General features: G+C 43.4%; 2 protein-coding genes across 2 annotated transcripts in view; one reads left to right on the top strand and one right to left on the bottom strand.

Moving 5' to 3' along the window:
- LOC127605710 (uncharacterized) overlaps positions 1-12,922 on the top strand; it is a 284,213-nt gene that overhangs the window by 116,282 nt on the left and 155,009 nt on the right. The window lies entirely within an intron of this gene.
- The window catches only part of LOC127605629 (disks large homolog 1-like), a 192,128-nt gene that overhangs the window by 80,931 nt on the left and 98,275 nt on the right, over positions 1-12,922 (bottom strand). Inside the window, 2 exon segments of the mRNA XM_052073323.1 lie at positions 91-141; positions 5,306-5,359. Coding sequence (XP_051929283.1) covers positions 91-141; positions 5,306-5,359 — 105 coding nt within the window.

The raw sequence follows: 12,922 nt of genomic DNA, 5'->3' as shown, positions 1-12,922 counted from the left end.
TTCATGAGAGATACATTTGCAGAATAGTAGTAATTTTGGTACAGTAGTGAGTAATAAATAAAAATGCTGATGGCATCCTTATATCTTTACCCGTTCCAATGTGATTTCTTCATATTCAAATTCTGCTTCTGTTCCATTGATCTGCTTGAGACAGTAAAGAGAGAGAGAGAGAGAGAGAGAGAGAGAGAGAGAGAGAGAGAGAGAGAGAGAGAGAGAGAGAGAGAGAGAGAGAGAGAGAGAGAGAGAGAGAGAGAGAGAGAGAGAGAGAGAGAGAGAGTGTTAACATTTGCATCACATAGAAACATAGTTAAAATCCTCAAATGGTCTGTGCAGTATTAACTTGGCTGTCCAAGCAAGACTTGGGGACTAGACGGTCCCAGGGTTGAAACCCTCTGCCATCCAGTCACCTGTACGCCATAATATGGAGGTCTGGATCTAAAAAGATTCCAGTTCTTCTTGTGAGCATGCTGCTGTGGTGCCCTTGAGCACGTCACCAACAGTCCACCTCCAAGTGTACGGGACTTTTTTCTGATTTCAAAATGGTACCTTCCATTTAATCCGATTCAAATCTGATTCAAATATCATGCATAGGATATGAGTGCGCGCAAGCTCGCTTGACTATAAACATAGTGGGAGAATGGCATCTCAGAGGGCTGTGTAATTGCCTTGCTATAATCTGTGTCTCTGTGCTCTGACAGAATAGAGAATAGAGGCATGGACACAATGTTTTTTCCAAACTGTAAAACATGACTTTTTGAACCATGCGGCTTTAAATGTGACGTGGTTTATGTGTTCATTTTTACTGGTGAGAATCAGGCCGACAATTGATTTACCCAAAGTCTATTCATATCTGACCAGTGAAATTAATGAAGATGATGAAGAATCTGCCGTCATTCTGAATATTCATAAGGCATTTGCCATTGGGGTGCACACACAGGCTGTGAGAGACAAATACGGAAGTGTTGTGCGCGCATAGCAGTATGCGGCTGCGTAAGAGCAAATGTAGAGGATACAGTACAGAGTTGCCCGAAAATAAGCATCTTGAGTTGACTTTAATGAGCCTAGGGAATGAGTGCCATAAATACAGCCATCTCCTCAGTGAGACCACCATCTCTCTGTTGTTTGTTTGGCGACCGACTCCCACCATTGCTGCCAACAGGACAGCAAGTTTGGCAAGTATGGCCATGGAGCGATATCCCCTCACAGCGTTATATATACTAAATCGGTGCACCCAACAGGTAACAAACTAGTTTGCAAAGGCTGGCACTGCTGTGAGGTGAAAATGTGAAATGGCCTCGTGTGACAACGAGAGAGACAAAGCGGTTCTGGGACGTGACTGTGTCGCTGTATTCGGCATTGTTTGGGTCGGGGGGCGTGGCTATTTATACGAAGCGGCTAATGTGTGAACAAAGGTTTTTTTATGGCTAAATTTAGCATTTAGTCTGGAAATTACAGTCATTTTTATTATTCGGCACAATAGCATTTGCTGTGTTGTGCCAAATTCCAGCAGGTGGAATGAGCGGACTTTCTGGCACACCTGCTGCCAATCTGTAATCTTCAGACTCAGCATTTAAGGACTCCTCCGCCATTCACCTATTGTGGGAGTATTGTCTATGGCATTGCTATCTTCACCGTTCTTTGACTTATTGGAGTTTGACCTCGTCGTGATTTCGCGTTATAGTTCTCGGTACCCAGTTTTGAGTAAGTACTGTTTTGTTTTGATGATCTGGCTTTTTGTGCGTGTATAGGTGTTACATTGTTTTTCGTTCATATTTTGCTGTCTATATTTTTCTTCCTTGCTCTTTTGTGCAAGCACTTTTTGTTACTCGTTTGGATTTGCCTCCTGGTCCTTATTGTGAACCAGCGCTTTATGTTCTCGCCTTATTTTCGGTGCGATTAAGACATTAAATTGTCTTTTTCCCTTCGGAGACCTTGTTTTTGTCTATGTTTTTGGATCCCCCTAAACTCGGTTTATCCGAGTCCTAACAATGACAACCAAAATAGCTCAAGTGGAACGATTATTTTTTATATCTATACACTTATAGATTGTATAATTGCACATTATCAGGCGCCGACAGGTATGGCAGCCTCGGTCACACGCTCCCTAGTATTATCCCTGTTTTTGTCATTTTCGTTTGTTTTTGGCGACCCTGAGCGGCTTACTTACACGAGGGAAAAGTTGCTGCGCATTGGGGAGTCTACACTCGGTCTTTTTTCACCAGCACACGAAAATCCACAAGGTTTTTCGGAGCTAATCGCGAGCGGAGCGGCTGCGCTGTACGGAGTATGGAAACGCCGCCGGAGGAGGGGGAAGCGAGCCGGCGTGCTCGTGAAGCTCCGGCAGCGCGGATTTCGAACCCCGCTCCCATCGATCCATCTTGCTAATCTACGATCTCTGCCAAACAAGATGGATGAACTTCTTCTCCTCACAAAGACCAACAAAACATTTGCACGTTCTGCTGCAAACAAACTAAAATACACCGAGTCACCCCAGATCATTTTGGGCGATTTTAATAGAGCACATCTTAACCGTGAACTTCCCAGATATAGGCAGCACATCGACTGTTTCACCAGAGAAGGCAACATTCTAGACCACTGCTATACAACAATCAAAAATGCATACCGATCGGTCGCCCGTGCAGCATTGGGTCTTTCTGACCACAATTTAATCCACTTAATACCTACATACAGACAGAAACTCAAATGTGTTAAACCGGTTGTTAAGACTGTGAAAAAATGGACAGATGAAGCAAAGCTAGCTCTACAAGAATGCTTAGACTGCACTGATTGGGGCGTCTTTGAAACTTCAACGGGCACACTGGATGAATACACAGACACTGTAACATCATACATCAGTTTCTGTGAGGACGTCCTTCCGTCCAACGAAGTCCTTCCGCTCCTTCAACAATAACAAGCCATGGTTTACTCCCAAACTCAGGCAACTCAGGAAAGAGAAAGAGGCCGCATTTAGAAGTGGAGATCGGGCACTGTACAAACATGCCCGAAACCAATTGACAAAGGAAATTAACATCGCAAAGAGAAGCTATGCAGAGAGGCTGGAAAACCAGTTCTCTGCTAACGACTCTGCATCTGTATGGAATGGCCTGAAAGCGATCACTAACTATAGAATGCCATCCCCCCAAACAGTGAACAATAAGGGTCTTGCTAATGAACTAAAAATGTTTTTCTGCCGATTTGAAAAGGACACCCACATTTCCCACACACACCCACCTCTACCAGAAACCACTCTACCTACCCCCCCACCCTCTTTTTCTCCACTACAGATCCACGAACAGGACGTGACAGCTCTTCAAGCAGCAAAAGATCAAGAAAGCTCCGGGGCCCGACAAAGTGTCCCCCTCCTGCCTGAAAGTCTGCGCTGACCAGCTGGCTCCGGTCTTCACACACATCTTCAACAGATCCCTGGAGCGGTGTGAGGTCCCATCCTGCTTCAAACAGTCTACCATCATCCCAGTTCCCAAGAAATCGGCAACATCGGAACTGAACGACTACAGGCCTGTCGCCCTGACGTCTGTGGTCATGAAGTCCTTTGAACGCCTTGTGCTGAACCACCTAAAGAACGTCACTGGACCCCTACTGGACCCTCTCCAGTTTGCCAACCGGGCAAACAGGTCTGTGGAAGACGCAGTCAACATAGGTCTGCACTACATCCTCAAGCACCTCGACAGCACAGGGACCTACGCAAAGATTCTGTTTGTGTGTTCAACACCATCATCCCGGAACTCCTCAACCCCAAACTACTCCACCTCGGTGTGTCCCCTACGATCTGCCAGTGGATCCTCAGCTTCCTGACGGGACGGACAAAACGGGTAAGACTGGGAGCAACAACATCATCAATACGCACCACCAGCACTTGAGCCCCACAGGGATGTGTCCTCTCGCCACTGCTCTTCTCTCTCTACACAAACGATTGCACCTCAACAGATCCAGCTGTCAAACTCATAAAGTTCGCAGACGACACCACGGTCATCGGTCTCATCAAAGATGGCGACGAGTCTGCGTACAGCCAACAAGTGGAGCAGCTGGAGCTCTGGTGCGGCCGACACAACCTCGGTCTGAACACGCTCAAGACTGTAGAGATGATCGTGGACTTCAGGAAACATTCTTCTCCTCAGTTGCCCCTCACACTATCCAACTGCCCTGTGTCAACCGTCGAGACCTTCATGTTCCTGGGAATCACAGTCTCCCAGGACATGAAGTGGGAAGTCAACACCATCTTCATCCTGAAAAGGGCCCGGCAGCGGATGTACTTCCTGAGGCTGCTGAGGAAGCATGGCCTGCCACAGGAGGTGCTACGACAGTTCTACACGGCAGTCATCGAATCAATCCTGTGTTCTTCCATCACGGTTTGGTTTGGGGCCGCCACAAAAAAGGACAAAATCCGACTTCAACGGACAGTTAGGACGGCAGAAAAAATCGTTGGCACCGCCCTACCCACTCTTGAGGACTTGCACACTGCAAGAATCAAGACAAGGGCACGGAAAATCCTCCTGGATCCCCCGCACCCTGCCCACCACCTTTTTCTGCCACTCCCCTCAGGCAGACGCTACAGATCCATGCGCACCAAATCCAGTAGACACTTAAACAGCTTCTTCCCTCTAGCCATTAACTCCTTAAACAGTCACTGACATAGTCACTCTTCTTGCACCACAAAATGGTACTACAAAACTACTGGTTACTCTAAAATGGTTCAATGATTTTGTTGTTTACGATGATACTAGTGCAGCGTGTTATACCGGAGACAAATTCCTTGTGTGTTCTACATACTTGGCCAATAAAGATGATTCTGATTCTGATTATAATTACTAAATAAAACTGAATGAAAGAAATATGTATCTCCCTGGATTCTCAGGCACTCAATCAGAAAGTAATTACATCTTAAAGTTAGCTTACAACAACAGACACTGATTTTCTCTGGCAGCTGGCTACCAGTAAAACGACACCTGGGCCCAAATTTTTCTGCAGAGGCATTTAACCATTGTTTTCCAGTGGTAAGAATTAGGGCTGAAAAATCATTCAAAATCATTATGTAGTTAAATGCAAATTGCAAAGGCTGCAATATTGGGGGGAAATAAATCCCCCCAACAACCGCCCCCCCAGCCCCCACCACCTACCACCAGGCGTAACCATGCCACAAAAATCAAACTCCTAATGTCATCACCTCCACACCTCTCACTGCACTGCTAATGAGTGTTTTTTTCCAAAACATAATGGGATGACTTGTTTCACTACATGACATACTTTTAAATTCAGCATCCCTGATGAAATATTATATGTTACTCACGTATGGGGGCGTGTCGACACTGTCTGTGTTGACCACCAATGGAGGAGGGTTGACCTGCAAAATAGAATAAAGTTAATGACGATGATGCAAATTCACGATGGAGAGAGCAAACAACAACAGTAATAGTGAACACACACACACACAAAGCGCTGTAACAACAACTTACTCGTCTCATGTTTTGGTACAGCATGTTGAGTATATCTGCTACGGATTACGACCATGGAGTGACTGCATTCACCACATGACATACTGCACCCCCCTTCCAATAGACAATCCTAATGTACTACTAAAATGCAAAACATAATTTATGAGACCCACTCAACAATCAAACAATTGATATTCAAAGAATGCACATTCCCATCCATTATTTACACGCCACTTAGCAATGTGACTCTCCACTACATTTTAGTCCACGGAATAGTCAGAGTGCATGACGTGTGGCTATAACCAATTTGAAAAAGCCAAGCTGTCACCCGTCTACCTGTGCTCAATCATTCCAACCCCCCGCCACCCAACAACATTTGTCTGAATGCCAAGCATATCAGAAAACAACGGATGATACAGACATGGGTTTTCCTTCATTCCTGCTTAGTACATGCTCGCTACCCAATCACATTCTCCTTATATAAAAGCTCACAATCCTCACAAGCATTGAACTGAAACCTCTCCTATTTTCCTCCCCATCTCACTTTTTCCACAGAGTATATTTACGCAATCCAACGTTACAGTCCTCTTCCATCAAACAAACATCTGCTAGCCAGTCAATGAAGGAACAGTTGAAGCTTTGTGTTTGTCCAGTATCCCAACAAAGCTATAAACAAAATGAACGGTCCACCCTGACTTTGCAGCATCAATGTGCAACCAAGCAGAGGTAGCATTTATCCCTCAATACTAATCTCAATCGCTCTCATCCATCACATCCCTTCGACTTCTCTCTCTCTCGCTCACACCACGTGTCCAATCTGTCAGTCATGCTGAATGGATACTTGATCCCCCATGGGAACCAAAAAAGAGAGAGGATCTGAGGGATTAGTCATATGGTGGGAGGAGTCAACTCGACAACAGTAATGAGGAGCAGTAGGTGCAGATCCATGGAAATGAAAATCACATTGCATTAAAACAAAAAAAAACGTACAAAATGATCCGTAAAAACATAATATTGATCCCAGAAATATATATACTTTAAAATTTGTAATATACATATATATATATATATATATACATATATGATGTGATCATAGATAAAGGGCAGCGGAAAGCCGTTGTAGTGGATGTAGCGGTCCCAAGTGATGGAAACATCAGGAAGAAGGAACATGAGAAACTCGAGAAATACCAAGGGCTCAGAGAGGAGCTGGAGAGAGCCTGGAAGGTAAAGGTGACAGTCGTGCCTGTGGTGGTCGGAGCACTCGGGGCAGTGACCCCCAAACTAGATGAGTGGTTGCAACAGATCCCGGGAACAACATCGGACATCTCAGTCCAGAAATGTGCAGTGCTGGGAACAGCAAGGATACTGCGCAGAACCCTCAAGCTTCCTGGCCTCTGGTAGAGGACCCGAGCTGAATGAGGGACGGACACCACCCGAGGGGTGAGATGAGGATTTTTTTTTTTATATATATATATATTATTGAAGCCAAGCAGTTTGGAAAATTCATTTGAATTACACCCTCCCCCCAAACCCCCCCAAAACATCTCAGTGCCTGAGTAATGGTGGTCTAATATCACCTGACATTTTCAATTCAATCTAACCTACTTATTAAATGACTACAAAAGGAATGAATCTTTGGGTGCATTTATTTGTGTATTAGTGGATGAGAAACAGAGAATGCAGTCGCTCAGTCAGCTGCTGATTTGAGTGACATGCCAAGTTAGACTGCACAATTATGTAACAGCCTGTGTGTGAGTGCATGTGTTTGTGTGTGGAGTTGAGAGTTCATGGATTTTCATTTTTTTCTTCACACTCTAACATACATTTAAATAAACTTAAAATCCATAAACCAAAAGTTGCAGGCAGTTAGAAAGTGTTCCATAGAGTCGGCCCTAATGTCATAGTCCTCATGTCAACATTTAAGAATAGGACGTCTCGTGACACACATTCAGATTACCATTGGCTCGCACCCGCCTACACAAGTGATTCTTAGTTAAAGCGAAGGAGTGCTTTCATGTTTCATCAGCAGATGTTTTAGTCATAACTGTAATAATACAGTTACCAATTTGCATTATGAATCAAATAGGCAAGATAGACAAAAATGAGAGACATTTAAATAGCAATACAGGGTCTATCGGCTGTATATTAGACATTCATTCGTCACTTTTCTGAACATGCATACATTAAAAAAATACAAGACCATTCAATTCTGGACAAAATGAATCACACTCATAGGTTGCATGCCATTTCATGCATTTTAATTAATAAAAAAAATAGAATTGTCAAATTTAAATGATGGCAGCTGTTGAGATGTTTTGCGTAATTGTGATGCGCAAATACACTATACAACGTTGTAACTCGTCCACATTTCTTCTGGATGTAATTAAACTTCATTTGCCTTCTGAGTTAATCAGATAGAGTTTGACGCTAATGAAATTAGAACTGCCAAGCTAATGACATTAATTAAGACTCAGAGTACCTCCCATTTCCTATCGCTGTGTTCACATATCAGCGACAGACAAGTGGTAGCATTTTTTTGTGCCTCTTTTTTTTGTGCCATTTTTATGCACAGATTAAACCAAGAGCACAATTTTTATAAGGGTATTTTGGTTTTGATAAAAGAAATAAAGCAAAATTTTGTGTTGAGTTGAATCACAACATTGTTTTGCAATAGCTTGGTCTGTAATTTGTCACAACTGAAAACGGACCCCTGGACATTCAAATGAAAATGTAATGGGAACTTGAATAAGAAGAAAATGAAAGCATATGTTGACTGTACAAAGATTCTTGAAAATTATTTAGAGATGAGTACAATTTCTGGTGAGCAAACATATAAATTGATTATAATCCCTGCTTTGGTCATTCATTCATTCATTCATTCATTCATTCATTCATCTTCCGTACCGCTTGATCCTCACTAGGGTCGCGGGGGGTGCTGGAGCCCATCCCAGCCGTCTCCGGGCTGTAGGCGGGGGACACCCTGAATCGGTTGCCAGCCAATCGCAGGGCACACATGGACGAACAACCATCCACGCTCACACTCACACCTCGGGACAATTCAGAGTGTTCAATCAGCCTGCCATGCATATTTTTGGAATGTGGGAGGAAACCGGAGCACCCGGAGAAAACCCACGCAGGCCCGGGGAGAACATGCAAACTCCACACAGGGAGGCCGGAGCTGGAATCGAACCCGGTACCTCTGCACTGTGAAGCCGACGTGCTAACCACCGGACTACCGGGCCGCCCTGCTTTGGTCAAATAATTGTAAAAAAAAAAAAAAAACCAAACTTTTTTTCTCAATAAAAACAGTGCTTTTGACATTTTTCAGCAGCACATTTCATCTTCTTTCTGGCGCCTACACCAGGTTACTTTGGGCGAGTGGCAAGACATAGCCTGGACTGATGTGTTGGGCCCATCCAGACAACCATTCAGACTTCAATTTAAAAGTAAGGACAGTTTAGACTTTTCACTTAACCAAACAAGCATTTATTGGAATGAAGAAGAAGACAAAAGATGGAGCGTCTGGAGAAAATATAAAACATCATAGGGTGATGACATTCAAACTTCAATTAGGAAGGCTGGAGTTGATATTTCAATGTTGAACTATCCTCTATTAGTTTTCTTGAAATCAAGTCATGCTATTGGAGGGCAGTTCCATCTCACGCAGTCGCATGCCTCCCTCTCCACTGTGCTGTGTGTCAACGTGCATTTGCCTTTCATGGTCAGCAGGACCAGAGACAGCGCTACACTGTGCTAACCTGTTTGTGCTCAAACATGTCTCAACTACTGAACTTTCAAACGACAAAAAACAACAAAAAACAAACGTGAATGTGAAAATGCACAATTATGATTCAGTTACTGGTTTGGTCTGTAACATACAGTGTTCAGGAAAGGGGGAGGGAACACTATACCGCACACAGGCTGGCTGCAAAGTACGACCTGCGCGCTATCATTTTTTGTGATCGGCAATGAAAGGCATTGATTTATGCTGATCACGTACTTTTGCACAGAAATCGTCCGCTGCCAATTGTTGGCTGATCGTTCAGAGCATGATTCAATCGTGCAATAGAAGCACTTTTCTAACATTTCCATTTGTTATGCCACATTTCCATTGATAATATAATAAAGGATTAATTCAAATCACTCCATTGACAGAACAATAAAAAAATATTAGTTATTGAAGATAGTAACGTACACTAACTGAATTGAGATTTAATTTCAATGTGCAAATAGCTGAAAGTTCATTTAATTGCTTCACCTGAAGGTGAATTTGGCAACTTAGAGTTACAGCGACAATGCAACCCTTTGCACCTTTTCAGAAAACTTTTCTCAAATCATCAGATTTTGAGAAGTAGCTCATGTTTTGTATGGTAGTGAGATCTCAGAACAGCTATCGCACAAAATGCACCTGTATTGCAAAATAACACATGGCCTGTGTTTCACATGCAAAAAAAATGCATCCAGGAAAGCAATAGCAACCAATTGATTAGTATATTTAATTTAAAAAAAAAGAAAATGGAACAAAGTCTAACATTTGAAGACTTCTTTTCAATGCATCCTACCTGTACATGGGCTCGTATTGGTGGAAAGTGGTGCATGTGAGAGGGTGGTTCCAGAGAGCGTAAATTCCACACACAGGAATCATTGGGCCACGGTCTGCTGCCAGCCTTTTCTTTGGTTTTGCTCTTTGTGGGACTCTTAGTCACACTGTTTCTTAAGTTTGGGAAATTTCTTCGAGAGGCCCTGTTAGCAAGGTGCGTGGGCAATGTGCTCCACCCATAACCGCCTAGGGCTGAACACAGCGGTATCTGTGGTGAGTGAAATGGATGGATCGAAAGGGACTGTGAGCAGTGCGGCAGAGGAGGCGGACAATGTTGTTGGCACTCTTGGAACAAGGCATTGTGACTGTTTGGATGGGTCTGTGCCAGCTGCTGCTGATGGTGGGGATAGAGTTGATGTGACGATGGCGAAGAAAGTGGATGACCTGGAGAGCCTGGAGGGTGAAACTGTTGTTGAATTGGAGAAAAATGCTGCAGTTGCTGATGGCTTGGCGACAGGCAGATCTGATGGTGGCTTGCTGAGTGCAGCAGATGATTTGGCGATTGGGTCGCCGCCTGATTGCTCTGTAATGGCGGGGCTAGCTGATGACTTGGAGACGGTGGGGCTATGTGGTAATAGCTAGGGGAGGGCGAAGGCAGAAGATATTTGGGTGAATGACATCCTTCTTTTGGCAAATGAGTATTGTGTTTTGGTGAGTGTACAGTGGAACGCTGCAATTGATTTATCTGTACTTGCAGAAATTTCTGGCTATGCTTTGAGTGATTGTGGCTCTTGTTGGACTTGACCTTCCCTTTGCCAGATTTTCCCTTAGAAGAGCCACTGGGCTTTTTAGGACTACAACAGAATTCATGGCTGTGGAAGTAAGTCGTCATAACTACGGACATCTATCTGTAAACACAACTTCCAGCATGAGATAGTCCTGTCGTCTTCGACTTATTTCCCTCTTTCTGCAGCGTCAACTTTACCGGCATGACAAAATAGTAGCTCTTCAGAATCACTTGTGTCCACATAATGTAGGTCATGCCATCAAAGAACAACCAAAATCTTGGTGCAGTGTCACATTGGATTTTCACTTTTCCTCTTCATTTGTCTCAGTCCATTAAGAAAAAAAAAATCCACATTTGCCGATACCTTTTCCATGCCTGCTGCTTTGACAACCTCATGAATTAACTCAAGCAAGGTCCAGAAGTGTGATATTAAGTCTTGTGTTTCCCCTTAGGAACACATGAACCATCACAACATCTTTGTGGCTTAAAATGTCAAAAGTAATAAAATGCTGTACAAAGAAAAGCAGAAAGGACCTTGGAAGGATGAAGCTTTGAGTCTTTGCATTCGGGCAGAATGGACAGAAGCAATTTATTCTAACTCAGCTCCTGCATTGGAAAGGAAGACTCCTCTTTGAATTTCCAAAAATAGGTAGCGCTCCATTTCTCAATTGTATCCAATCCAATCCAATCCAATCCAATCTCTCAGATAATGCATGTTATCCAAGGTCCGCATCCTCCAGCTTTGTTTCTGAAGTCCCAGTCACTCCTCTGGTGATGTCTCAATTTATATTCCAGTAGGGAAGACGGGAACCCATAGCTAAACTAAGCCATAGTGAACCCATATGCCTGTCCTTTTAAATATCTATCACCAAGAAAGTTATGGTCAGAAAGAATAAGCACTTTCCTTGCCTTGATATTGAAAGCTTTACACGAGCTAAAATCTATGGAATTCTTCTCAGATGCTCTCTTGTCTGTGCACCCTCCCTCTTCCTCAAAGCCTCTGTCCCCCTCTCAACAACTGATGCGCTCTCTCACTTCCCGGGCTGGCCAATTAAGGGCTTCCCTGTTCTTCTGCACATGACAGCAGCCAGGCATGACTAATCGAAAGCAGGGATAGCACTGACAGTCAGCGTGGAAGTGTATAACGAGTCATGAGCTGTGTTTGGTGGAGGACAGTGTTGATCAACCATTTTGTCCTTTTAAAGTAAAAACTATCAAACCAGGGCAGCTGGAAAACACAAAAGTGTCCGAGTTGCTGAGTGCATCTCAAGGCACTGACCTATTTACTGTGTGTTTGCAATGTACACATACGAACCACAATTCCAATCAAGTTGGAAAGTTGAATTGCAAATTCTTTTAAATTTAATATATTTAACAGAATGCACTACAAATCCAAGATATTTCATAATGAAACTGATCATCTTTATTGTTATTTTTTAAGAAAATAGTCACCCATTAAGAATTTAATACTTGAAATACATTCCCAAAAAAGCTGGAGCTGGAGCAGGGGCATGTTTACCACTGTATTACATAACATTCAATTTTAGCAACAGTCAAAAAGCGCTTAGGAATTGAGGACATTATTGAAGCTTTGTCGGTGCAAATCTTTCCCATTCTTGCGTGACGTACAGCTTATGTTGCCGAACCGTCCTGGGTCTCAGTTACGATAAGAAGTGGGGAAAGGGCACTCTACAAACACGCCCGAAACCATTTAACAAGGGTAATTTAGATTGCAAAGAAAAGCTATGCGGAGAGGCTGAAAAAACTGTTTTTTGCTAACGACTTTGCATCTGTGTGGAATTGCCTGAAAGAAGTTACAAACTACAGGACACAATACGCCCCCCCCCCCCCCCCAAGCAGTGAACAATTGGGGACTGGCTGACGATCTAAATGCTTTTCTGCAGATTCGAAAAGGACACCTCTACTTCCGACACCTGCCCACCCCCACCCCCACCCAAAACTATTTAACTTGAAAAGTCATTGAAGAAGTCCTTATTGTATTTAGGAGAATGGTAAATGGCCTCGCAGCTAACAACAACAAAAATAATGTTTATAACTTTGAACATGGAGTATTTTGTCTTTTTGCTAGTCGTATTCTTTTTTTACGTTGTACTCCATTGGAATTGGGGTTTGTATCAACTGCAC

The sequence above is a fragment of the Hippocampus zosterae genome, chromosome 8, assembly GCF_025434085.1.
Source record: "Hippocampus zosterae strain Florida chromosome 8, ASM2543408v3, whole genome shotgun sequence".
Classification (NCBI taxonomy): domain Eukaryota; kingdom Metazoa; phylum Chordata; class Actinopteri; order Syngnathiformes; family Syngnathidae; genus Hippocampus; species Hippocampus zosterae.
The sequence above is the reverse complement of the archived record's forward strand: the minus strand, read 5'-3'. Positions and strand labels throughout refer to the sequence as shown.